This window comes from Esox lucius, chromosome 1 (assembly GCF_011004845.1).
Source record: "Esox lucius isolate fEsoLuc1 chromosome 1, fEsoLuc1.pri, whole genome shotgun sequence".
NCBI lineage: Eukaryota > Metazoa > Chordata > Actinopteri > Esociformes > Esocidae > Esox > Esox lucius.
In genome coordinates, this window is record NC_047569.1 from 32,487,298 (window position 1) to 32,513,750 (window position 26,453).

The 26,453-nt window shown below is 43.4% G+C and overlaps 2 protein-coding genes across 5 annotated transcripts; both read left to right on the top strand.

Annotated features, from left to right (window-relative positions):
- The first annotated feature begins 7,546 nt into the window (after window positions 1-7,546).
- On the top strand, window positions 7,547-19,785 carry fxyd6 (FXYD domain containing ion transport regulator 6). 4 transcript variants are annotated; one of them, XM_010873054.3, is made up of 8 exons: window positions 7,547-8,073; window positions 13,697-13,750; window positions 14,848-14,871; window positions 15,110-15,148; window positions 15,268-15,360; window positions 17,730-17,775; window positions 17,871-17,920; window positions 18,214-19,785. In XM_010873054.3, the coding sequence occupies exons 2-8, from the start codon at window positions 13,702-13,704 to the stop codon at window positions 18,249-18,251; spliced, it is 339 nt and encodes a 112-aa protein (XP_010871356.1). In that variant the 5' UTR covers window positions 7,547-8,073; window positions 13,697-13,701; the 3' UTR covers window positions 18,252-19,785. The 4 variants fall into 4 exon arrangements, with proteins under 4 accessions (XP_010871356.1, XP_010871370.1, XP_034150500.1 ...); XM_010873068.3 differs by having other exon boundaries at window positions 7,554-8,073; window positions 15,268-15,342; XM_034294609.1 differs by lacking the exon at window positions 7,547-8,073 and adding an exon at window positions 8,543-8,662.
- A 1,141-nt stretch (window positions 19,786-20,926) lies between these two features.
- Window positions 20,927-25,565, top strand: LOC105012306 (sodium/potassium-transporting ATPase subunit gamma). The gene is made up of 7 exons (XM_010873041.4): window positions 20,927-21,052; window positions 22,403-22,453; window positions 23,664-23,699; window positions 23,830-23,904; window positions 24,543-24,577; window positions 25,106-25,144; window positions 25,445-25,565. Exons 2-7 carry the CDS (start codon window positions 22,438-22,440, stop codon window positions 25,472-25,474), a joined length of 231 nt encoding a protein of 76 aa, XP_010871343.1. The 5' UTR covers window positions 20,927-21,052; window positions 22,403-22,437; the 3' UTR covers window positions 25,475-25,565.
- Window positions 25,566-26,453: the final 888 nt, after the last annotated feature.

Here is a 26,453-nt window from a genome sequence, read left to right on the forward strand (position 1 = left end):
GGCCGTGCACAGTATGAATGCTGGATTATGAATGAAGTGGTGAAATGTGCAAAATTTATATAACCTTTTTTTTTGGGGGGGGGGGGGGGGGGTGACAGGTTGTGTTCATGTCATACGTTAGAAAGTAGCCTACAATTTGAAAGGTGTGTGAAAAACAAGTATTTCCTGTACAAATGGGACTAGATTATTTTATCTGGGGGTCCTGACAATAAACCCAGTAGATTCCAAACGAAATTAACGACCTGATGAAAAAACATTTACTTGTACATTCTGAATTGCGTTAGTAATCTGTTTAGAATGGCAATGTGGACACTGATGGTTTGTGAGGTATGGCCAACATTTAATTATCACCAAGTTAGCTACATTTGTTTTGGCATGTTTAAAAGAAAACTGCACCATGTAATCGTTTCTGTTGTTCAAGTAGAGGAACCATGTTACACTAAGTTGTAAATTCAACATTGGGACACTGCGTAAAATGCAAATAAAAACAGAATGCAATATTTAATTGAAAAAAGTACAAAAACAACATATCAAATGTTGAAACTGATGTACACCGATCAGCCATAACATTATGACCACTGACAGTTGAAGTGAATAACATTAATCATTTTGTTATCATGGCACCTGTCAGTGGGTGGGATGTATTAAGCAGCAAGTGAACATTCAGTCCTCAATGCTGATGTGTTAGAAGCAGGAAACCTGGGCAAGCGTAAGGATTTGAGCGACTTTGACAAAGGCCAAATTGTGATGGCTAGACGACTGGGTCAGAGCATCTCCACCCTTGTGTGGTGTTCCCGGTCTGCAGTGGTCAGTACATGTCAAAAGTGGTCCAAGGAAGGAAAAGCGGTGAACCGGCAACAGGGTCATGGGCTGCCAAGTCTCATTGATGCATGTGGGGAGTGAAGGCTCCATGTGGTCCGAACCAACAGACGATCAAATGTATACAGTTGTCTACTGTAGCTCAAATTGCTGAAAAGTGAAGGCTGGTACTGATAGAAAGGTGTCAGAACACATAATGCATCGCAGTTTGTTGTGTATGGGGCTGCGTAGCCGCAGACCGGTCAGGGTGCCCATGCTGACCCCTGTCCCCTGCCGAAAGCGCCTACAATGGGCACGTGAGCATCAGAACTGGACCACGGAGCAATGGAAGAAGGTAGCCTGGTCTAATACATCATGTTTCCTTTTACATCACGTAGATGGCCGGGTGCTTGGGCGTCACTTACCTGGAGAACACATGGCACCAGGATGCACTTTGGGAAGGAGGCAAGCCGGCGGAGGCAGTGTGATGGTTTGGGCAAGGTTTCTGGGAAACCTTGGGTCCTGCATTCTTGTGGATGTTACTTTGACACATACCACCTACCAAAGTATTGTTGAACACCATGTGCACCCTTTTATTGCAACAGTATTCCCCGATGGCATTGGCCTTTTTCAGCAGGATAATGTGCCCTGCCACAAAGCAAAAAAAAATCAGGAATGGTTGAGGAACCCAACAACAAGTTCAAGGTGTTGACTTGACCTCCAAATTCAACAGATCTCAATCCAATCGAGCATCTGTGGTATGTGCTGGACAAACAAGTCAGATCCCTGGAGGCCCCACCTCGCAACTTATAGGACTTAAAGGATTTACTGCTAATGTCTTGGTGCCAGATACCAAAGCACAACTTCAGAGGTCTAGTGGAGTCCATGCCTCGACAGGTCAGAGCTGTTTTGGCGGCAAAAGAGTGACCTGCAAAATATTAGGCAGGTGGTCATAATGTTATGGCTAATCTGTGTATTTTATTGTTTTTGGAAAAATACATGCCCATTTTGAATATGATGCCAGCAAAATGTTTAAAAAAAGTTGGGACAGGGGCATGTTTACCACTGTTTTGCATCACCTATTCTTTTAACAAAACTCTGTAAGCATTTGGGAACTGAGGGCACCAATTGCTATAGATTTCCAAGTAAAATGTATTCCCATTCTTGCTTGATACAGGATTTCAGCTGCTCAACAGTACAGGGCATCTTGTAATTTTCATTTCATAATGCACCAAATGTTTTCATTGGGTGACAATACGTGCAATATGTACAGAATGTGGTTTGACATTGTCTTGCTGGAATACGCAAGGCCTTTCCTGAAAAACATTTAATCTGGATGGCAGCATATGATACTCCAAAACTTGTTCAGCATTAATTGTGCCTTGACAGATGTGCAAGTCTCCCATGCCATGTGCACAAATGCACCCCCATACCTTCACGGATGATGGCTTTTGAACTGTGCGCTGTTAAGAAGCTGGATGGTCCCTCTCTGCTTTAGTCCAAGGGATGCGGTGTCCATGATTCCCAAAAATATATTTTTATTTAGATTTCTCAGACCACAGAACAGTATTCCACTTAGTGCATCTTAAATGAGCTAGGGCCCAGAAAAGGCGGTGGCAGTTCTGGATCTTTGTTGTATACAGGTGCTGGTCATGAAATTAGAATATCATCAAAAAGTTGATTTATTTCAGTAATTCCATTCAAAAAGTGAAACTTGTATAATGTATACATTCATTCCACACAGACTGGTATATTTCGAGTGTTTATTTCTTTTAATTGTGATGATTATAACTGACAACTAATGAAAATCCCAAATTCAGTATCTCAGAAAATTTGAATATTACTTAAGACCAATACAAAAAACTGATTTTTAGAAATGTTGGCCAACTGAAAAGAATGAACATGAAAAGTATGAGCATGTACAGCACTCAATACTTAGTTGGGGCTCCTTTTGCCTGAAGTACTGCAGCAATGTGGCGTGGCATGGAGTCAATCAGTCTGTGGCACTACTCAGGTGTTATGAGAGCCCAGGTTGCTCTGATAGTGGCCTTCAGCTCTTCTGCATTGTTGGGTCTGGCGTATCGCATCTTCCTCTTCACAATACCCCATAGATTTTCTATAGGGTTAAGGTCAGGCGAGTTTGCTGGCCAATTAAGAACAGGGATACCATGGTCCTTAAACCAGATACTGGTAGCTTTGGCACTGTGTGCAGGTGCCAAGTCCTGTTGGAAAATGAAATCTGAATCTCCATAAAGTTGGTCAGCAGCAGGAAGCATGAAGTGCTCTAAAACCTCCTGGTAGACGGCTGCGTTGACCTTGGACCTCAGAAAACACAGTGCACCAACACCAGCAGATGACATGGCATTCCAAACCATCACTGACTGTGGAAACTTTACACTGGACTTCAAGCAATGCGAATTCTGTGCCTCTCCTCTCTTCCTCCAGACTCTGGGACCTTGATTTCCAAAGGAAATGCCAAATTTACTTTCATCAGAGAACATAACTTTGGACCACTCAGCAGCAGTCCAGTCCTTTTTGTCTTTAGCCCAGACGAGACGCTTCTGACGCTGTGTCTTGTTCATGAGTGGCTTGACACAAGGAATGCAACAGCTGAAACCCATGTCTTGCATACGTCTGTGCGTGGTGGTTCTTGAAGCACTGACTCCAGCTGCAGTCCAATTTTTGTGAATCTCCCCCACATTTTTGAATGGGTTTTGTTTCACAATCCTCTCCAAGGTGCGGTTATCCCTATTGCCTCTACACTTTTTTCTACCACGTCTTTTCCTGGCTCTGTGATCAGCCAGCCTCTTTAGCAATGACCTTTTGTGTCTTGCCCTTCTTGTACAAGGTGTCAATGGTCGTCTTTTGGACAGCTGTCAAGTCAGCAGTCTTCCCCATGATTGTGTAGCCTACAGAACTAGACCGAGAGCACCCGGTCCGAATGTTATCATTGGATTGAATGGGCGTTATCAGTGGTTATCAGCCTCATAGATTTGGGTCAGAAGGGGCCTGCTACTCCTACTGGTAGGCTCAGAAGGCTGTTATCATCCATTCGCATCTATGTAGATATTCCATTAAAATGCAGCCGTATTCAGCTAAAATAGTCATTTACCACATTATCAATGTCTACAATACATCTACATTTCTGATCAATTTGAAGTAATTTTTATGGAATTTTCGAAGTTACCCCAAACTTTTGAATGGTAATATACGTATATTGTGTCATTATGAGTGACTGGACCCCACCACACTATATCGGTTTGACTGACGATCGTATAACAACAACCACAGGTGAAGGAGCGCATATTATAAAAATAGATTTAAATGTCATGGTATATCATCAGATGTACAAATTTGAGATTGGAATTGTAATCGAATTTAGAAAAATAACATTCAAGACTATATGTTTCAACCAAAAAAAATACATAGGCTATGTAAAAAACAACGTGGCGCAAAACTGAATACACACAAGTACTCAAATACTACATTTCAGATATTCGAATATTTGACTATCCGTGCCCATCCTTACTTTAAGGTGGATATCACTTCTCAGTGCCATTACATCATCTGACCTAAATAAGTGTGGCAATGGCATTTGCAGTCCTTTCAAAAATGTTCAGACAAAAATTATGTTTTAGTTTTTCAGCAATCCAAGGAAATATTTAGATTGTATAACCATAGCCCATAGTATATCAGCTTAGAATCTACAGTAGGTTTGCATGACTCTCCAAATGTAATGAAAATGCTCTATAGAAATGCCTACTCAACTTTCAATCAGTAGATGATACAAAAAAGCCATTACTGTTCTCTTTAAATGTACTGTTTGTACAGTAGCCTATATCGACTTAGAAATAGAAGCTTTAATTAAGAATGCATTATTTCTCAAACATATTCTCACAATTATTGACACCCCCTAGATTTAGTACATTGTGCACCCTCCCTTTGCCAAGATAATAGTAATGGGTCTTCTATAATGTTCCATTAGGCAGGAGAACACAGCAAGTGAGAGCTTCCATGTTGTAAGGTCCACCTCCAGTACTCACCGTCTGTCTCCTGAACGCACCTCTCGTCCCAGATCCACCTCCAGTACTCACCGTCTGTCTCCTGAACACAGCTCTCGTCCCAGATCCACCTCCAGTACTCACCGTCTGTCTCCTGAACGCACCTCTCGTCCCAGATCCACCTCCAGTACTCACCGTCTGTCTCCTGAACACAGCTCTCGTCCCAGATCCACCTCCAGTACTCACCGTCTGTCTCCTGAACACAGCTCTCGTCCCAGATCCACCTCCAGTACTCACCGTCTGTCTCCTGAACGCACCTCTCGTCCCAGATCCACCTCCAGTACTCACCGTCTGTCTCCTGAACGCACCTCTCGTCCCAGATCCACCTCCAGTACTCACCGTCTGTCTCCTGAACACAGCTCTCGTCCCAGATCCACCTCCAGTACTCACCGTCTGTCTCCTGAACGCACCTCTCGTCCCAGATCCACCTCCAGTACTCACCGTCTGTCTCCTGAATGCACCTCTCGTCCCAGATCCAACTCCAGTACTCACCGTCTGTCTCCTGAACGCACCTCTCGTCCCAGATCCAACTCCAGTACTCACCGTCTGTCTCCTGAACACAGCTCTCGTCCCAGATCCACCTCCAGTACTCACCGTCTGTCTCCTGAACGCAGCTCTCCTCCCAGATCTACCTCCAGTACTCACCGTCTGTCTCCTGAACACAGCTCTCGTCCCAGATCCACCTCCAGTACTCACCGTCTGTCTCCTGAACGCACCTCTCGTCCCAGATCCACCTCCAGTACTCACCGTCTGTCTCCTGAACGCACCTCTCGTCCCGGATCATCACCACTGGAATTCTGAACACCTGTTTCACCTACCTCAATAGCGTTCATATATATTGCCTTATGTTCCCTCTGTCCTTGCAAAGTATTGTTAGTTCTGCTACTTACCAAGCTGCTTGTTTACCTGTGTGTTCTCTGCCTAAAAGACAGTGCTGGTAAATAATGGTGGCCACACAAATTATTGACACTGGGCCCAATTTGGACATTTTCACTTAGGGGTGTACTCACTTTTGTTGCCAGCGGTTTAAACATTGATGGCTGTGTGTTGAGTTATTTTAGGGGGACAGCAAATTATATATATAATGTATCTCACCATAGTGAGTACACCCCTCACATTATTGCTAATATTTGATTATATCTTTTCATGTGACAACACTGCAGAAATTACACTTTGCTACAATGTAAAGTAGTGAGTGTACAGCTTGTTTAACTGTGTACATTTGCTCAAAATAACACAACACACAGCCAATAATGTCTAAACCGCTGGCAACAAAAGTGAGTACACCCCTGTGGAAATGTCCAAATTGGGCCCACATATTTTGTGTGGCAACCATTATTTTCCAGCACTGCCTTAACCCTCTTGGGCATGGAGTTCACCAGAGCTTCACAGGTTGCCACTGGATTCCTCTTCCACTCCTCCATGACGACATCACGGAGCTGGTGGATGTTAGAGACCTTGTACTCCTCCACCTTCCGTTTGAGGATGCCCCACAGATGCTCAATAGGGTTTAGGTCTGGAGACATGCTTGGCCAGTCTATCACTTTTACCCTCAGCTTCTTTAGCAAGGCAGTGGATATGTGTTTGGGGTTGTTATCACGTTGGAATACTGCCCTGCGGCCCAGTCTCTGAAGGGAGGGGATCATGCTCTGCTACAGTATGTCATAGTACATGTTGGCATTCATGGTTCCCTCAATGAACTGTAGCTCCCCAGTGTCAGCAGCACTCATGCAACCACAGACCATGACACTCCCACCACCATGCTTGACTGTAGGCAAGACATACTTGTCTTTGTACTCCTGCACCTGGTTGCCGCCACACATGCTTGACACAATCTGAAGCAAATAAGTTTATCTTGGTCTCATCAGACCACAGGACATGGTTTCAGTAATCCATGTTCTTATTCTGCTTGTTTTCAGCAAGCTGTTTGTGGGCTTTCTTATGCATCATCTTTAGAAGAGTCTTCCTTCTGGGATGACAGCCATGCAGACCAATTTGATGCAGTGTGTGGCATATGGTCTGACCCCCCACCCCTTCATCTTTTGCAGCAATGCTGGCAGTACTTATACATCTGTTTCCCAAAGACAACCTCTGGATATGACGCTGAGCATGTGCACTCAATGTTCTGAGTGGAACGTCTCCAGTTAAAACCACTGTATGGTCTTGGCCACCGTGCTGCAGCTCAGTTTCAGGGTCTTTGCAATCTTCTTATAGCCTAGGCCATCTTTATGTAGCACAATCATTCTTTTTTTTCAGATCCTCAGAGAGTTCTTTGCCATGAGGTGCCATGTTGAACTTCCAGTGACCAGTAGGAGGGAGTGTGAGAGCGATGACACCAAATTTAACACACCTGCCATTCACACCTGGGACCTTGGTAACACTAAAGAGTCACATGACACCGAGGAGGGAAAATGGCTAATTTGGCCCAATTTGGACATTTTCACTTAGGGGTGTACTCACGTTTGTCGCCAGCGGTATAGACAATAATGGCTGTGTGTTGAGTTATTTTGAGGGGACAGCAAATTTACACTGTTATACAAGCTGTACACTCGCTACTTTACATTGTAGCAATGTGTCATTTCTTCAAGTGTTGTCACATGAAAAGATGTACTCAAATATTTACGAAAATGTGAGGGGTGTACTCACTTTTGTGAGATACTGGGTATAAATATATACGGGTGAGTGGGTAGGTAATTATAGGGGAAGGAAGTTAGGTAAAGAGATGGATAGGTGTAAAAAAAAAACAAATAAAAAAACAACTACTTTCAAGCCTTTCAAAACGTAGAGTCACACAAACTACGTCAACACTTGTAACCACTTGGGTACTCCAGGCCAGTTGGCCGACCACCACACCACTGTGTCACTGAGGCTTTGTGTGAGAGGCAGATCCCCGGGACTCGCAAACCTAAACAGCGATACGCACACAATCAACTGGAGGTCGTGTGTGAGGAAAAGAGAGCTCAGACTTTAATGTACGTTTTGGAATCACTAAGAACCAAGAAACATTGCCATTCACCAACAAATGCTTTAGAAAACCATTGTTCCATTTTTTTTATATTTATTCACTACACAATCAAGTAACATTGGATTGCCAATGAATCGTGAGAATAGCTGCTATATTTTAACAATAACGCTTTGAAAGAAGCCGCTGAACATTGACCATTGTCGTTGATTGGATTGGGGACAACCAATTTGGAGCACACCACCAAGAAAGGTAAGAAGATAAGTTAGACATGCTTATTATTTTATATATTTCAAAAGGGCGTGTGCTTTATCCTATGCTGATGTATGATTTGGTTACATGTTATTTGGAATCCCGCTTCTAATAGAGTGCGCGCTGAAACAAACAATGGGTGATTTTAGATAAGGATTTCAATAAAAGTGGGTGCTCCGGTAAATCAATAATTACGCAACATGTATTATACACTGCGTAAGACCATGCACTCAGAACGTTTTATTGTATTTTGCAGAAATAGCGTCAGGACAAACATCATCTTTTTGATTCTTCGAATCTAGTCAATGTGATGTCTACTCAAAGAGTTGTTTTTGTATGCCATCTATTTTGTGCGGTGAGGGTGTGTCCTTTTCACTGTGGCAGTATATGCGACGTGAGAAGTTGCCTCATTCATTGCAGAAGAGCAACATATTTTTTTGAATTACGCTAAATCGGTAAAAGTGGTATAAATTTGTAATTAATTGATCAAGTCAAACACTCTTCTCGATACGGACAAATCAAAATGAAAAGCTACAAGTTGGGTTTGAAAGTGTCCGACACTCGGAGCGCGCGTTGGGCAGTGTCCATGGTAATTATGCAATTACGGTAATAATGTAGTTTACGCCGGAGACAACAGGCAATGCTGTTCATTCCTGTTTCTTTTGGGCAGTGACTGTGGTCGGATCCGTGTAAAATAAGCTCCTGGGTGTTTGGTAGGTAGGCAACAATAATCCGATTGGAAAACGCATATGTATCTGGTTGTTAAAAATGTATGTATTATATCTGGTAATGAAGTCTTATATTGAGCATGAAAACGCATGAATGAACATTTTAATTTTAGTACGCCCCACCCCTTTCTCCTTGTCTCACAAAAAGCCACGGTAGTAGTCACCTGAAGGAAACAGTTGCCATGGCAATACCCTGGCAGGAGGCACGTCCAATGCCTTGTTGTCATGGTAATTTACCATCAGCATGATGGCAAAGATATTAAGTCATAAGCCATTGGTCTTGTTCCAGAAAAGATCTTGATGACCTCCATTTTGGCCTACTTACCATTGCCTGGTCCTATTTGGGCTGTGTTATAATCATTCTGGGTCACATAATGCGACTCAGATAAATGACATGCAAAGCTTGTTTCAAATATACACACACTAACAGAGCTAATAAAACGTATCCTCTCTTTTTCAACGACACTGCTGGGCAATTCTATTGTAAGAGAGTTTTTTATTATTTTTATTTTTCTCAAGTAAGAGCATGTGGTAGATGGACCGGCATTCTGCACCCAAACGCTTAGAGAGGAAAGGCTTCATATATGACTGGGCGTTACAGAGGGATAGCAATTTGGGTAAGACTGTCACAGAAAGATCTCTCACTGGGTGAGAACGTAAGGAAAACTGTGTTTGAGCCTTCAGATCAAAATTTTGAGATAAGATTTCTTGTAGCCATATTGAAGTATGAACTTTCAGGTGTGAACTATCACCCACAGAGAGATAAACTAACGGTCTCAACACACGATATTCTCTCTTGGGATGCTTATTTCTGTGTATTTCCTCAGTCTGGGTCTTGTGCAATATATGTAATTCATCATCAATGTCTTGGCCTTGAGTCATAGCCCCCTCCCTAGGTTCGGTGCTTCTCTCGAATATTACACCAACAACGTCACAGAGGATACCAATGGCCCTGCCTCTGAATCTGGCTTACCCCTTCTTATCCCCTTCTAAGACAAAGGGAAGTGCTAGCAGCACCACTGGACCGAAACACAGATTGGAAAAACAATGGCAATACAATGGTGGCTGAAACCTAACACCATCAGACCATGAAGTAATGAAATGGAGCGAGGTTGACTGTTACTTGCATTTGCCTGGCCGGGAAGTGCCACACCCCTTCAGCAGCTTTCTCATAGGATTCTGAGAGATTCGCCCAACTTGAATATGAGAGGTTGAAAAGGTTGCGTTTCACTTTCCCACTGGATGTAATTTCAGACTACTAATATTGTGTTTATGTTGCGCTCTGATGTTATTTCCATTTCCACTGTAGACACAATTTTCATAATGAAGCTAATGTTGTTTAACCGTGAGCAAAGCAACAAACTTACTGTCAATTTCTGAATTCTTAAAAAATAAATCTACGTTAGGCTTACTTCCTGCTCTGGGATTAGAATAATCACCTCACTCAGACAGTAATAACTACAATATTGTGCAACATCTTCCTGAGAATATGACATCCTCTTATTTCATTTAAGTAGAAGAGCAGGCACAGTACGTCTTTTTTTATATCCTGTGTAATGTTACTGCTAGTGTGTAAACAGCTAAAACCACAGCTAAATTAACTTAAAAAAACTATTATCTTTTCCAGACTTGAGCCCAATAATATATTTGTACCCAAGCTATTATAAGGCAGGTGTGCTAATTAACAATAAGCTAAACATCCCACCCCTTAATCTTGCACGCTGCTGCCTGTAGCTGCTTTTCTAGGGTCCCTTTTAGCTTCCTCGATGAGGCTAGATAGGTGGCAGGTGTGCCTCTTCAAGAGGTGGCAACCAAGATGCGTTCATTGTTGTCAGCTAGGCTGCATTCTAGGGCCCCATTTGGCAGCCCCGGGCCAGGTATTTCTCCTTGTTGCGTTGGCCCAACTCTAATACCGGAGGGGACGGTATGCGCCAAAATAGCTTTTATTGGTGGCTGTCGAGGTTACATGCGTCTCTTTCTTTTTCCACGACAGACTTTTTTCTGTTCTGTGTTTGTTGTCTTAAAACCAAACATTGTCCACACTATCAATTTTGCACCTTTCTTATAAGTATCAGTTGCTGTGGGAATTGTCTGAGTCCCCTCGGCAGCACTATCACACATCGTTCATTGTTTCCTTTTCACCACCGACTGACATGTTTGTTTCGCAATTGTATTTGTTTACGTCAACATATATTGTTGGTAGATGCGCCTTTTATTATTTTCAATGAAAACCATGTGGTTGGGAATGTATTTTGTTCACTGGGCAGACATTTGTCACAAAGATGGAAACCCCTTGTCCCTTGACAGCAACAAACCCGCTCAAATATATGCTGAGTCCTGATGCATGTATATCATGGAACCTCAGCAACAATTGATTGTTGGCCACCTATTACCAAAAATGATGTCAAGGTCATCATAGCCCAGTCTTTCTGATCCCCATAGCTGCCACTTTTGTACAACGCATTGCACACTTTGATGTACTGTTCATAAGTGTTTTTTGTATTTGCTTTTAAATATTTATATGGCGCCAATCCATTTTTGGTGAAATCACCTCAGAGTCTTTTTGGACTTTCAATTCACTGCTTCACCATGTCTGTCCTCGGCTACTCATTCCAGCTAGTGATATATCATTCGTACTGTGGCTAGCTAGGCTGTTTATGGGCCAACATTAACTCTGCTGTATTGTTTCAGTGCCTATGCCCAACTACACTGCCTGGGGACCAATCTGAACCCCAGTTCATTATGTCAGTGACCAGTTGAGAACCACAACAATCAAGACACAGAGACTAAATAAATGCAAAGCAGGGGACTTTTATTCTGAAGTCAGGCAACAGAGTTCAAAGAATGAGTCCATTTACAGGAGGCTTTTCACCCTGGTGGAGTGTGTAGGTGGTTTCGGCAAGCCAACCCGTGTCGTCCATCCTTCACATGTGCTCATTAACCTCAAGCCTGGTGACCAAAATGCATCACCCAAGGTTTTCTCTGTCATGCCCACTTCTAAAAATTGTCACCTGATGACCTGGTCCAATTTGATGGGTAATTATGCATCTGTCCCCTTTAAAAACAGTCCATGTGACTTGGTACCGTTTCTTTATAAGTCGCAACGTGTCGTTGTCCTTAAAACTTTCAGTAATTAAAATCACTTCCCTTTTAGTATTATTTTCCAGACCTTTCCTCAAGTATGTCCTTCCAGCCTCACCACACTGGTGTTCACAGATGTTGTACTAATGCATCCCTTACATCACTCACTACATGTTGTCCAATGGGCCCTTTTCCACAACCAGTCATTACCTGCTGATCAGTCCTTTTGGCAGGGGTGTGTTCAAGAGCGGTATCCTCCTGCCTAAGGGGTATTACAGAGCTCCTTGTCTCCCCCTGTTGGCCACCCGCAATAAGTCACTCAGGGCAAAAAAAATCTATGGCACAGCTAAAACACATATGTGCAGACCAACAGACAGGAAGAGTTTGTACCCATGACAGTATAGTTTCAGTTGCACAGGTTGGCATCTTAATGTGACCTCTCAGGTTGAACGAAATTATGGCTGAATGGTGTTTGATTTCATTCCATTTGAATTACTCTTCTTAAAAAAAGAAAACATGCCCAGGTTAAATATGATATGCCGCTATAAAGGTCAATGATAGATCTGAGAAAGCCATCCTACCACATCTGCTTATTTGCTACCTTTCTATTTGTCAAAATGTGCAGATTTACATTAATGGAAACAAAATGACAGGAGCAACTACAACACACTGCAAATGCCAGTTTGACAGATATCCTGTTTTGCTTGTCTCTAAAAGGGGAAGTGTCCAATGAGGCATCGCTGTTGGTCGACCAGTTTACAAAAGCTGTAAAGCTATATTTTCTGATGTTTTGGCACAATGATACCATGAGCTATTCAGTGCTTGTTTTCTCCCTGGAGCAAATATTTACACAGTGAATTATGTAGAATTTAAGCCACCAGGAAATGACCATGGAAATAACCATTGTTTATTTGAGGCATAAGGAGTACAGGGGGTGTGCAGCTTTTCCATTTGACAGCAATGGCTGATGTGCCTTCTATTGACTCTTATCTTTTATGTGTAAAGCATTAGACTAGTCTGGATGTGTACATGGCATTAGACTAGTCTGGGTGTGTACAGGGCATTAGACTAGTCTGGGGGTGTACGAGGCATCAGACTAGTCTGGGGGTGTACGAGGCATCAGACTAGTCTGGGGGTGTACGAGGCATCAGACTAGTCTGGGGGTGTACGAGGCATCAGACTAGTCTGGGGGTGTACGAGGCATCAGACTAGTCTGGGTGTGTACAGGCCATTAGACTAGTCTGGGTGTGTACAGGCCATTAGACTAGTCTGGGTGTGTACGAGGCATTAGACTAGTCTGGATGTGTACAGGCCATTAGACTAGTCTGGATGTGTACAGGCCATTAGACTAGTCTGGGTGTGTACATGGCATTAGACTAGTCTGGATGTGTACAGGGCATTAGTCTAGTCTGGGGGTGTACGAGGCATCAGACAAGTCTGGGTGTGTACGAGGCATCAGACTTGTCTTGACGAGGCATTATCTTTGGTTTATTTGCAGCTCAGTATTTGACGTAGCTGGATGCATAGTGTTTGAATCAATTTGAGGTAATAACTTACAGTAACAGTTCGATATCTGAACGGGAGAGAGGGGGAAAAAACATTATATTAGTGTCTATTTTCAGCCTTGCAGGGCATCTGCCACAAATGGGCTGGAAGGTTACGCCATTTGTTGGTTCATGACCAGCAGAGTGGAGAGGATGGGCAGGCAGTTTGCTAGCGTTATGGTTGTGCCTGTGTCTCTTTTGGCTGTCTGTGTGACGTCTAAACTAGTAACGCTCCTCTTTCTCCTTGTATCTTTCTCTCTCTTTTGACAGTTGCCATGGAAACTATTATGTTCTTCCTCATTTCGCTCCCGGTCTACGTGGCTGGTAAGTAATCCCTCTACCACCAACACTATCGACAGGAAGGCGGGAGACATCATTGAGGTGGCTGTGGCATGATATGGCAGGCATGGGCTTCCAACGAATCAATGGACAGACCATGAAGCCTCCTTTTGTGTGGGTGCAGTGTCTGAAAATGTAGTTGTGTGTGCGTGTGTAACATTTCACATCCTCTGTCATAGGTTTTTCCCAACCTCCAGTCAGGTCACATTCCTCTTTGGAGTTCTCTCCATCACCTCCTCTGTTCTTGTTTTCTTTTATGTTCCAGACACGCATTCTCTTTGCTTTTCATTCCTCCATCAGTGTTGTTCATTCTTCCTGCTTTGTTGACATCCTCTTGTCTCCATCCTCTGTTTTCCCAGTCCTCATCTCCTCCTCTCTGTCTCCATACGGCAGCTCCCTCGTTGGGTTTCCTGTCCTCATCACCTCCTCTCTGTCTCCATACGGCAGCTCCCCCGTTGGGTTTCCTGTCCTCATCACCTCCTCTCTGTCTCCAGACTGCGGCTCTCCCCTTGGTTTTCCCAGTCGTCATCACCTCCTCTCTTTCTCCAGACGGCAGCTCTCCCCTTGGTTTTCCTGTCCTCATCACCTCCTCTCTGTCTCCAGACCGCGGCTCTTCCCTTGGTTTTCCTGCCCTCATCACCTCCTCTCTATCTCCAGACTACAGCTCTCCCCATTTTTGCTGTTGTCCTGTCCTCATCACCTCCTCTCTGTCTCCAGACCGCGGCTCTTCCCTTGGTTTTCCTGCCCTCATCACCTCCTCTCTGTCTCCAGACTGCGGCTCTCCCCTTGGTTTTCCTGTCCTCATTACCTCCTCTCTGTCTCCAGACTACAGCTCTCCCCATTTTTGCTGTTGTCCTGTCCTCATCACATCCCCTGTCTCCAGACTACAGCTCTTCTCTCCTGTTCTCATCTTCACATCTTCCTCCCTCTATAACTGTCTGATATCTTCCTCCCACTTTACCTGTCTGATATCTTCCTCCACTGTAACTAGCAGCCAATAAAAACAGTCAGAATTATGTTCTTAGAGATCCTGAGACTTTGATGTTGACTCTCTTTTTCTGTCCTTTTTCTCTCCCTTTTAGCGGAAAAAGACCTTAGTGCTGAGGGTAAATGCGTTTACATTAAAATCAATTTATGCCCTTATTGAATTAATACATATTCAACTTTTTTTTAAAAGAACTATTTTCCTGGTGTAATACCAAGTGAACTGTACAGGACTTTACGTATTCACTCATAGTAACCCCAGCCCCATGATATTATGTGGTGGGTACACCATAACAATTAGCAATGTGACATCTGGCCAGTACCTCATCACTTTGAGTTGCTCTGTGCTTGTATTTTCAGGCGGTAAGGAGACGAAAGCGGTGGACCCGTTTGTATATGGTAAGGACAGTTCATCTTTGTGGTCTTTCACATCTACTCTTTCACACATCTACGTTCCAGTACCAATGAAAGGAGCTGTTCAGAGGCAGACGCCCCCCTTTCCCTGTGTGTTTCTCTAGACTATCATAGCCTGCGGATCTGTGGACTGGTCTTTGCTGTAGTACTCTTTGCCCTGGGCATCCTGCTCATCCTCAGTAAGTCTTCACACTTCAGTAAGTTGTCCTAGTCCGCATGTACACCTCACGGTTCCCTTCTGCCGGTCTCCTGTTCATGACTGATAGCTTTTGTGCTCATCTAGTGGATCCAATACATGGTCATGTCTTTAAAAGGCCAAGAGATGTGTTACCAGAAGTCCTGCCTTGCTGGTGCTAGACGTACTGGTCCAAAGTTCACTGGTCTGATTATTCACTCTTCATCGTAATAAGTAGGTTTGGCTATTAGAGATGTGGCAATTATTATGGTCAGTGTGTGGTACAGCTGAGTATATCATGACGTCTGGGACGTCTCGGATGCAGACAAATTGCGTCAATGGATGGTATGTAGCTGCCAACGTAACAGTGTGTCGGATAGCTAAATCACAGCCAAAACCGTGTGTTGGATAGCTAAATCACAGCCAAAACCGTGTGTCGGATAGCTAAATCACAGCCAAAACCGTGTGTCGGATAGCTAAATCACAGCCAAAACCGTGTGTCGGATAGCTAAATCACAGCCAAAACCGTGTGTCGGATAGCTAAATCAGAGCCAAAACCGTGTGTCGGATAGCTAAATCACAGCCAAAACAGTGTGTCGGATAGCTAAATCACAGCCAAAACAGTGTGTCGGATAGCTACATCACAGCCAAAACCGTGTGTCGGATAGCTACATCACAGCCAAAACCGTGTGTCGGATAGCTAAATCACAGCCAAAACAGTGTGTCGGATAGCTACATCACAGCCAAAACCGTGTGTCGGATTGCTAAATCGCAGCCAAAACCGTGTGTCGGATAGCTAAATCACAGCCAAAACAGTGTGTCGGATAGCTACATCACAGCCAAAACAGTGTGTCGGATTGCTAAATCGCAGCCAAAACAGTGTGTCGGATAGCTAAATCACAGCCAAAACAGTGTGTCGGATAGCTACATCACAGCCAAAACCGTGTGTCGGATAGCTACATCACAGCCAAAACCGTGTGTCGGATAGCTACATCACAGCCAAAACCGTGTGTCGGATAGCTAAATCACAGCCAAAACAGTGTGTCGGATAGCTACATCACAGCCAAAACCGTGTGTCGGATTGCTAAATCGCAGCCAAAACCGTGTGTCGGATTGCTAAATTGCAGCCAAAACCATGTGTCGGATAGCTAAATCACAGCCAAAACCGTGTGTCGGATTGCTAAATTTCGGCCAAAACCGTGTGCCGGATATATAAATCACAGCCAAAACCGTGTGCCGGATAGCTTAATCACAGCCCAAATTGTTTGCCGGATAGCTACATCACAGCCCAAACCGCGTATGCCCAGAATTACTCACCTCTTTGTAAAATCTGTTCATGTCCGCTGTCAGCGGCTGTCACTGGCTGTTACAAGCACTTTGTAAAATCTGACACCTTGGGTCGCACTTGAGTCAATGTTTTGAAATGCAGACTTGCTTTGCCCTGATCCGGTACTGTTTGTTTGAATATGGACACCAGCTGGTGTAAATGGTGTGTGTGTGTGACACCTAGCTCACACTGGCATCTTAGCTGGAGCCGCTGGGTACTGTATGACATTAAATAGTAAAGTGACATATTTATTAGGCGGGAGCAAAGTTGATTGAGTATAATCTGTCAATAAAGCGGTTGCCATGCTACAGGTGTACTAGACTCTGTTGTTGTCAGGTCTTAACAAGACTAGAAGAGGGGCAATCCTATGTGGAGTTGCTGGCTGGAATTTGTGTCTGTCGTTTTCCAATTTGACATCTGTGAAGCTCGTGAAGTGCCGGAAACATAGGCAGAGGCAATGCCCCACTTCCAAGCCCGGGACCTTGCATGGAAGCGAGGGAAAGAGCTTGGCATTCCTCCCTGAACGCTCCCTGTGGCTGCTGGGCAACAGCCTGGTCCTCGAATTAGTCTTAGATAACAGTTGGTTTCTAAGCACCAAATGCCTTGTTGACATGGGAAATATCACCTTTTGAACCGGGCAATTGGGGCTGTCCCCAAATCACCAAGTGAGATCGTGGGCTGTTCTGGGGCCTGTGTCACGGTCTTGTTCCCAGGGGTTGGCCAACTTACCAGAATATTTCAGCCAGAGAATCACACCTGGTTTGGTGTCTGCCGGGCCGGTATGGGTGTGGTTGTATAAACCAATATGGTGTGGTGCTGCGTGACCAACCAAAAGGGAAAGTTCTGTTACAAATGTGACATATTTTCCCTGAGGTAGGGAAAGTGGTACAACACCTTCCCGGCCCTTGCTTGTTGTGGACGATGAAGATTGATTCTGAATCGGGGAAAGTGAAGGTCAGGCTGGTATTTTTAGCACCTGTAAGGCTAGGAAACAGACGTGACATTTGTAACTGAACGTTCTTTGATTGTTGATTCAAATCGTGACAATGATGTCTCCATTATAGGTCGAAAATGTCGCTGCAGTTTCAATCAGGAGAAAGAGAAGCCCAAGTAAGTGTGTAAAACTGGTGTTAGCTTACATTTCCGCTCCTTTGTTATGGGGCAGTGTTATCTATATCTGGTCACAACCAATGGTTTCATCGCAGGGCCCCTGGAGATGAAGAAGCTACTGCGGAGAACCTGATTGTGTCAAAGGGTAGGAGAATCTATCCACTTCCTTGTCTTACACCTCCCTGAACACACCTGACGTCACAACATTGCTGAGTTCAGTCACTGGCCTTAAGGCTGTATAAATAATTCCAGGGGTTTCCCTCATGTTTCGGCCCACTGTTTTAAATTGCCTTTGGAAAGTAAGAAGTGTGGTCTTTCGTAGCTGGATAAACTCAGTCTTCTAATGGGAGATCCTTTTAAAAGGACCGACCCGATCTTAAATTAATTTAATGTCAGTAGTCGTGTGACTTTTCTGGATTCTCCTTCCACGGTCTACAGCTAAGGAACCAGAGCCGGAGGCAAAGGCTGAGAACTGAGACAGCCCGACCAAGCGCCACCCCAACCCCCACACACCTGAATGACGATGAGCCAAATCTTCCACTTAACCACAACCCAACGACTAACACAGTAACCATGAAGGGAGGGGACACTGATGACCGAGGCGAGAACGACGAACGAAGAGGACGATGAAGCGTGCTGGTCAATGTGTTGCAGGCCAAAGGTCAACTGTACAACCAGAGGGTAGGAGTGTGTAGAGGGGGTGGGGTGATGGATCAGATGTAAATAAACATCTAGCGTATTGTTCCGTGCTCCGTGGCTGTATCTGTTTCTCAGTACTCCTGTATGTGCCTTTCTGTAACAGTCTGTCTCCAGTTCGTAGTCTTAGCCAGGGACCTTTTTGCAGATGGACTTTGACACCAGTTCATAATTAGACTAATACAGTATATCAAGGACTGCTGTCATTGTTTGTGTTTAACCTATATTGTGTGTTTTGTCGTCTTTAGGTGTTAGAGGTTACTGTTCGTTGTGTTTTTAATGAGTTGTTATGCTACCACTACCACTTGCATATCAGCTGTCCTTATGCCGTTTTTCACATGGTAAATCATATACAATACATGCATATATATTAGTATAAATAGCCTATACACGTTATAAAGTTAGAGCTATATATATTTAAGTGTGTGCCTGTGTGAATACATGAGCTTAAGTTGTGTGTAAGTGTGTGTGTGTGTGTGTGTGTGTGTGTGTCTGAGTGTTTGTGTCTATTTGACTGTGTTGCACCTTACACACGACAATCCAACTTGTCACAGTTTACTGACCAAGCACAAAACGCATGAGAGGTATCTAGGAGGTCATCAACAACAGTCCGCTGTGAGGTGAACTCCTACATCAGCTGTATCACTGCCTGTCCTGTACAACTGTCCAATCTAGCCGCCTCCTGTGTGATTGGCTGAGCCGGTTGATTCCGTGAATGGATGGTTTTCGCACCCGCACTAGTGGCGCAAATGGTTGTACTTTATGATTTAGTTGAGACGTAATTGTAGCCGATTGCAAAGTCAATCTCTCAACCAATGGTGTCTTGTGGTTTTGTACTGTACGATCTTCATTAAGTTAGTAACTGCACAGTTTTTCCATTTCTATGAAATACTGAAAAATACAATCTAATTGAAATAGTTTTGCTGCAAAACAGTGGTAATAAAGAATGTTATCCTTGCTGTGTGGGAATGGTGGGAATGCACCTGTGTGTTTGTGTGGAGTGCACATTTGTGTGTAGGGCTTGGGTGAATATTTTACAGCTCAGATACTAACTGTGCCTGAGTTATAGTTTTAGATGCCAAATTAAGTAAAGATAATAAATGCAAAGATAATTGGCTATGTATCAAATGTCAGGAAATGCTTATAGTATGTCGCAGTTAGACATTCATTATTATCCTGAGCATCGTTCTTACAAACACCGTCACAACAATAAGTAACTACTCTGTTCATTATGTGCATGAGGTTGTATATTGTATAGATAAAGTTTGTGCTTTTAACAGAAGAAATAAAGTGGCTATCACCTATAACCTTCCAGTATGTGTTTACTGATGTTGTTTAGTTTATTTATGGTTTATTTTGATCCAGATCAGCTCCTGTGCAGGAACCAGCTGCTTTTCCTGGGGTCGACATAAAACCTACATAATAGACAAGAACAGTCTCACTCTATGTACACATGTACAGCAATACAACCAAAACAACTGTATTGGCCTTTTCAAATCTCATTGTTCTTAGCCCCAGGCTAGGACTGGCCATGGGCTAGCTTAGCCTCTGGGTTTAACCTTTTAGGCTAAGGATTAACATTTAATTCCTAAGCCCTGGGCTAACAGACAAATTTGACAAGATAGAAATGGTACATTCTCTCTGGGATCTGTGTAATGTTATATGTACATCACTGACATGCACTGATTCTGCTCTCATGATTCAAGTAAGATAAAGCCATTCGACAAGATAAAGCTGTTCAATCAAAACAAGAAATGTTTGACAAACAGCTACAGTGTTGATAGCTGTTGGTAATGGCACGTATCACAAGCATATATATATAAGTGAATATGCGACTTTTGTGATTGGACATAAATGTTCTATTCTTTTGTTCTTCACCCTGGTTGACACTTTGATATTTTGTCTCTGTGTTTCTGGGGCTAGCCCTGAAATGTTCACGCTAACCTTGATCTGGAGCAAGGCCAGCTAGCCATGGGCTAATGTTGGTGCAAGCCCACTTCAATATGGGCAAATGTGAACACTTGCTTAGCCCCGGGCTAAGGTGCAGTGAAAACATGCCTGATGTGGGTTAATGTTATAGTATGGTTTTGATTATCTAGTGGTTGGTCATAACATTATCACCAACCGGGGATCAACTGTGATTCTCAGGCTGAAATGTTCTGGTACATTACAAAGCCATATTATCAAAGGACACAGCTCCGTGACAATGCGATCAAGTGGCTAATTTCAAACTCTGTGTCACTGAAGGTTGTGCGCGCTACTCTGCAGGCTCCAAATAAAAACGACGAGAGTGACTTCCTAATGACCAGGTTAGTCAGAGTAGTATGAACACTGCATCGATGATTCTAAAGGTTGCCATATCACCCTATCGGCTCAAAAGGCCACACTTTACAGGCCCATAAAGGTATATTGATGGTTGATGAATTGTGGCAGTCAGAGTTATGGGTGTCAAAGAGTAAGAATGGGGAGGTTGAAAGGGTTGGATTTGGTGGGAGGGGCCGGCAGAAGCACCTGGCCGCAGAGACAGACAGACAAATCTAAAAGGACAACGAATATTCAGGCGAGCCGTTCAGCACCACAGGTGAGTCAATACTGGATCTACTTCAAATACGCAACGCTTACTACGATCCCAGATGAGTACATGTGGTATTAATGTAGAACGGCTCAAAGAACGATTGTGTACCGGACTCTAGTGAATCATATGCAATCTGAGCTTGCTTATCGTGTAGGCCAGTTTGAAAATTCTGTAAACGCAGGATGGCTTTCTCATGTGTCATATTTTGGTTGCATTCAATGTCTCTATTGACAATAATGTTTCATATGAATGAGACTAACCCTGTTTTAACCCTAGTGTCATTCAGTGATTTTGGTGAACTATCCCATCAGTGTTGTAAAAATATATTGATGGGGACTGCATCACCGCTGTGTTATCTAGACCAGAGTTCATTTCCTGGTTGCGACATTTCAAATGCGCTTGCAAATGGCAGTGTAAATTGGCTCAGCCACCCCTGGGTTGGGCCTACTACAGCCTAGCAGCTTGTTTCAAAAGCAGTGTGATGAGAAGTAGAAGTGCTTGATGGGATGTGCTTCAGAGGACTTGGGTCCCACTATCCAACCCCTGAGTGTTGCTACCACCAGACAAGACTGTAAACAGAAACAGGACACAACTGAGGTGCTGAAAAAGGGGTATATAGGATTGACAGGGCAAACTGTTCAGGGTTATCAAGAGCAAGCAGCAATACACCTTTGTTCTTGTCTCTGTATGACTTTCAGAGGGGGTATCAATTAGGCAGCACATACATTTTCACAATGTTACATTATTAACACACATATTTTTAACAAGATGACACACACAGATGCTTTCACATACCTATGCTTTCACATGTTTCCCATTTGCATGTGAGACAAAAAAGAATCAGGAAGGTTTTTGTCTTAGAATGTAAGTTAATCATTAAAAGCATAGAGATTTAGATCAAAGTACTGTGTGTGTGTGTGTGTGTATGTGGGTGGGTGTGTGTGTGTGTGTGTGTGTGGGAGAGTGCGTTTGTGTGTAAAATCAATATCTCTAGCAGCCTCTCAAAGGAGATCAAAGAAATTGGACCGATATAAAACTAAGATGACCCAACTGAAGCAATGTCTGTGGACATCCAGAGTTGCATAACATGTCAACTGCCTTTCATCAAACCTGACTAAGACCACTAAAGCATTCCACATGTAACTTAAAAAAGAACACAGATTTAATGTTAGTTCATAACCACTGTAGGATATGCCTTTTTAACGTGAAAATAATTTAATAATTAGCAAACTAGAAAATCTACATATTTTACATTTTTGTACCTTTTTTTCAATGTATGTCTCCAGTGTCTTGAGAACCAGCAGCTATTACTGTAGATGTGGCTATAGCTTCATCATCTCTCTTATTTCCTTGTAGCTCTGCTGTCCTAACACTTGCACAGACCAGGCACCATGTCCGCCGCTGAAGGTTTGTTCTACATCAATGGTTTTCAATTACCATCCACCAAAAGCTTTTTTGCCCAAAGGCCTTAAGTTTTGACCGGTTGTGTTATTTTGTTCTATAGGTCTTGAGAAATGACCATACATTTTATTATGTGTAAAATAAAAATAAATTAGCTGGAAATAATGCCCCAGATATCCCCTGTACTATGTCTCAGCTTATTCAATTTGTCTGGCACAATAGCCGGATTTCGGTTGTTTCTTGTTTTCATGCCAGCCAGGTAAAGGGCAGAAACAGAAAGCCACAGGGAATTGTTCAGGATAAATGGTGATCATTTATGACACAGTAACTACGGGAGCTAGCTAGCCTTGCAGTGCCCTCTGCACTTCTACATACTCAAACAAACCCTATGATCTGGACCCTGTTAGCCCAAGACAGAATGGCAGGGAGTGAAGGCCAGGGAGTGATGGTAATGGAGTGATGGCCAGGGAGTGATGGTAATGGAGTGAAGGCCAGGGAGTGATGGTAATGAGTGATGGTAATGGAGTGATGGCCAGGGAGTGATGGCCAGAGAGTGAAGGCCAGGGAGTGATGGTAATGGAGTGATTGCCAGAGAGTGATGGCCAGAGAGTGAAGATCAGGGAGTGATGGCCAGAGAGTGAAGGCCAGGGAGTGATGGTAATGGAGTGATGGCCTGGGGGTGATGGCCAGAGAATGATGGCCAGGGGGTGATGGCCAGGGGGTGATGGCCAGGGGGTCATGGCCTGGGAATGATGGCCAGGGGGTAATGGCCTGAGGGTGATGGTCGGGGGGGGATGGAAATGGAATATTGGCTAGGGAGTGACTGCCAAAAAGTGAGGGCCAGGGGGTGAAGCCTGTGTGAGTCTAATCCAGGCCTGTGTGAGTCTAATCCAGGCCTGTGTGAGTCTAATCCAGGCCTGTGTGAGTCTAATCCAGGCCTGTGTGAGTCTAATCCAGGCCTGTGTGAGTCTAATCCAGGCCTGTGTGAGTCTAATCCAGGCCTGTGTGAGTCTAATCCAGGCCTGTGTGAGTCTAATCCAGGCCTGTGTGAGTCTAATCCAGGCCTGTGTGAGTCTAATCCAGGCCTGTGTGAATCTTATCCAGGCCTGTGTCAACAATGGGCAGCATTCCTGTACCTACTGCATATTCCTCAGAGCTGTAAGGATCTGCTGAGTGAATATTGTCTGGGATCTCATCTCGTGTCCTCTCTCCTCAGGCCCTAAGTACGACCCCGATGCCGACTTTCATTACGGTAGGAGAAAATCCAATGATTCTGCTAAATAAATACCTTAATTATTTGATAACAACTTATGAAAAAGAGATGCGATGGGAAGAGAGAGACAAGAGGTATCTTGTGGTGAGTTTTACCATCTTGGTTGCAGACTATCAGACTCTTCGTATTGGAGGTCTGGCCTTCGCTGGGTTCTTGGTCATTTTGTCCGTTATCCTGTTGACTGGTAAGTACCCCGACTTCTGCGTCACTGATGGAGCCGCTCGTCATGTGCTCAGTTGTTTCTCCGATTCTTGTGTGACCTGAAAATTGGATTTAGCTGTCTCATTTCCTGTGAAGCTGTCAGGGCAGTACTGTGTCACGGCTCCAGTCTGGTTGGAATAGGCTATACATCAAAGTATCCTATTCACTATTGCTTACCAAGATTATTGTTCCTGGACCTGCTTTAACAGTCTTTTTACGTAATAAACCTCATGATTCCACATGGAAATGGGAAGCTAAAATGACCAGCTAATTTACTATGTTTTAGTCAAATGTCGTCTCTCCGTCCTTTGCTTTTGTTACTTGGTGACTGGAAGTAATCACTTCACCAGAAGGTCTCCTTTCCCACCGTTCTTACAGGCTACACACAGGCTTGCACGTTGACTCAAATGAGTGAGGTGTGCGGACCTCTTTTAGGGTGACAGTGAAAATAGAAGAGTAAAAATGCATACGAGGAAAATGTCCCTTCCAACCTGGCAAACTGAATGCTAACAAAGCCATGTTGAAGCAGTTCCATGAGAGTATAGTCTGTCTGTCTTTTAGATGCAGGAGGGGCCCTGTCATCATTACTAGTCCCTGACTGTCTTTCTCTCGCCCCCCCAGGACACAGACTATTCCGGTGTGGAAGGTCTAAGGCGGTGAGTGTCCTGATAGAAGATAGTGGAATGCAAATGTTATGAGATACAGGTTTCATATTGAATGTGAGCGTCAGTCTGTATGGGATATTCATTGGCCCAGTCCATACATGTTCATTCAAATGTGGTGTTGGGTGGAGTAATGTATTACATTATGAAACAGTACTTAAGTGACATCTGCTGGTTGTTTAAAGGGACTGAAAGTTTCCCTGACTAATGGCACTCCTGTCACGTGATCACCCCATTGAAAGAGCCGAAGCTCCTTGAAAAACCACTGTTCTAAAAATGTGACCTCTGCTTGTCCAAACGTCACCTCACCTTGTCTCAGACAGATCACTATCAGTCACAATCCCAATCAAAAATGAGCTTCAGCTGTGCAGCAGTTTGTTTGGGAGGGAGACACACTGCTCTCTCTTTCAAAAGCAGGACAGTTGTTTCATAACAAGTTGTTGTCAAACTTATTTTGTTTTCTAAACTAAACTCCTCTCTGATATCTTCATGTCTCTTTATCAATCCCAAATGGATGAGAAGGTAAAGAGGAAGGGACCACACAAGCTGGTGCCGGACTCAGTAAGTTCTCAGAAGAATACACGTTTATTTGTGGAGGATTGCTTGTCCACAATATCAATAAAATACACATAAGAGGATACACAGTATGAGTAAACATGGCCTAATTTGGTCACAAATGTATAAATATTGTAATATTGTTCCATATTACAGTGTTGTACTTAATATCTTAAACCCATTTACTCAGTGCTTACTGAAGTAATGTGAAAGACATTGGAAATGTCCTTATTTGTGAAATACAACATTTGATATATTTAATGAATACTGATGTTAATGTCCTAACCCCTGACCTGTGGTTTTCAGGAAGAACAGAAGGATGACGAGGAGGACTAAACACAAGCTGTAGCATTGCTGGGCAAAATGCACGTTGTTAGTTGTGTGACACTGTATTCTGTTTGTGTTGATAAACTGTACCCCCACTGTAGCTGTCCTGTGTTCACTTCAAATTACACTGGAAATCAACCTCACTACTTTTCTCAAAGTATAAAGGGAGCGAAGAGGTCAAAGGTTATTTTATGATATGCGGTATTTGGTAGTAAAAGTAAAAATAAAAAGTTAAAAATAGCTTTCAATTTAGCAGAAGCGTTAAACAAAACATTGCTTATCAACTAACAGTTTTACAGAACTTCTGTTATAAATTGCTCTGTGTGTTAATGATAGAAACTGATTTAATTTTCATTTGAGTGTCACTGCTGGTATTGAGCATTCATGTACAATTCACAGTGTGTTCTCAGATTAGGAAATTCCAGGACGACTATGAAACAAAGGGGCTATAGGCGACACAATTTTATATATTTAACTTTTATTTAACCAGGTTGAGATCCAAATCTAATTTTCTATGATGACGTGGCCAGAAAGCATAGCAACTGTAGGTCAATTTAGCGACACATAAATACTCTGAAGAACACCATGTAAAAATCCATAAACAAACAGATGTGGCTGAGTTGTTACAGAGATGAAACTCAGACAATTTATGATTGAATTTGCAAGCAGAGGACTGAAAAGAATGAAGACTGAATGAAGTGTTGTCTCTAATGAATGACCGGTGTAAGTTATTTACTAAATTACAGTATTGCATTTGGTTTCAGAAATGTGTTAGTTCAAACCCTGCTGGTTCCTCTCAATCCATTCAGTAAATACATTTTGGAAACGGATCCATCCCACCGAGTAACAAATACATATGGCCACAAGATGGCAGAAAATATACATTATTCTTTGGCTTCCATACACTATGCTAGTTTTCCACTAGATTCCTCATTGACATTTACATCTCAGTCATTTAGCAGACGCTCTTATCCAGAGCGACTTACAA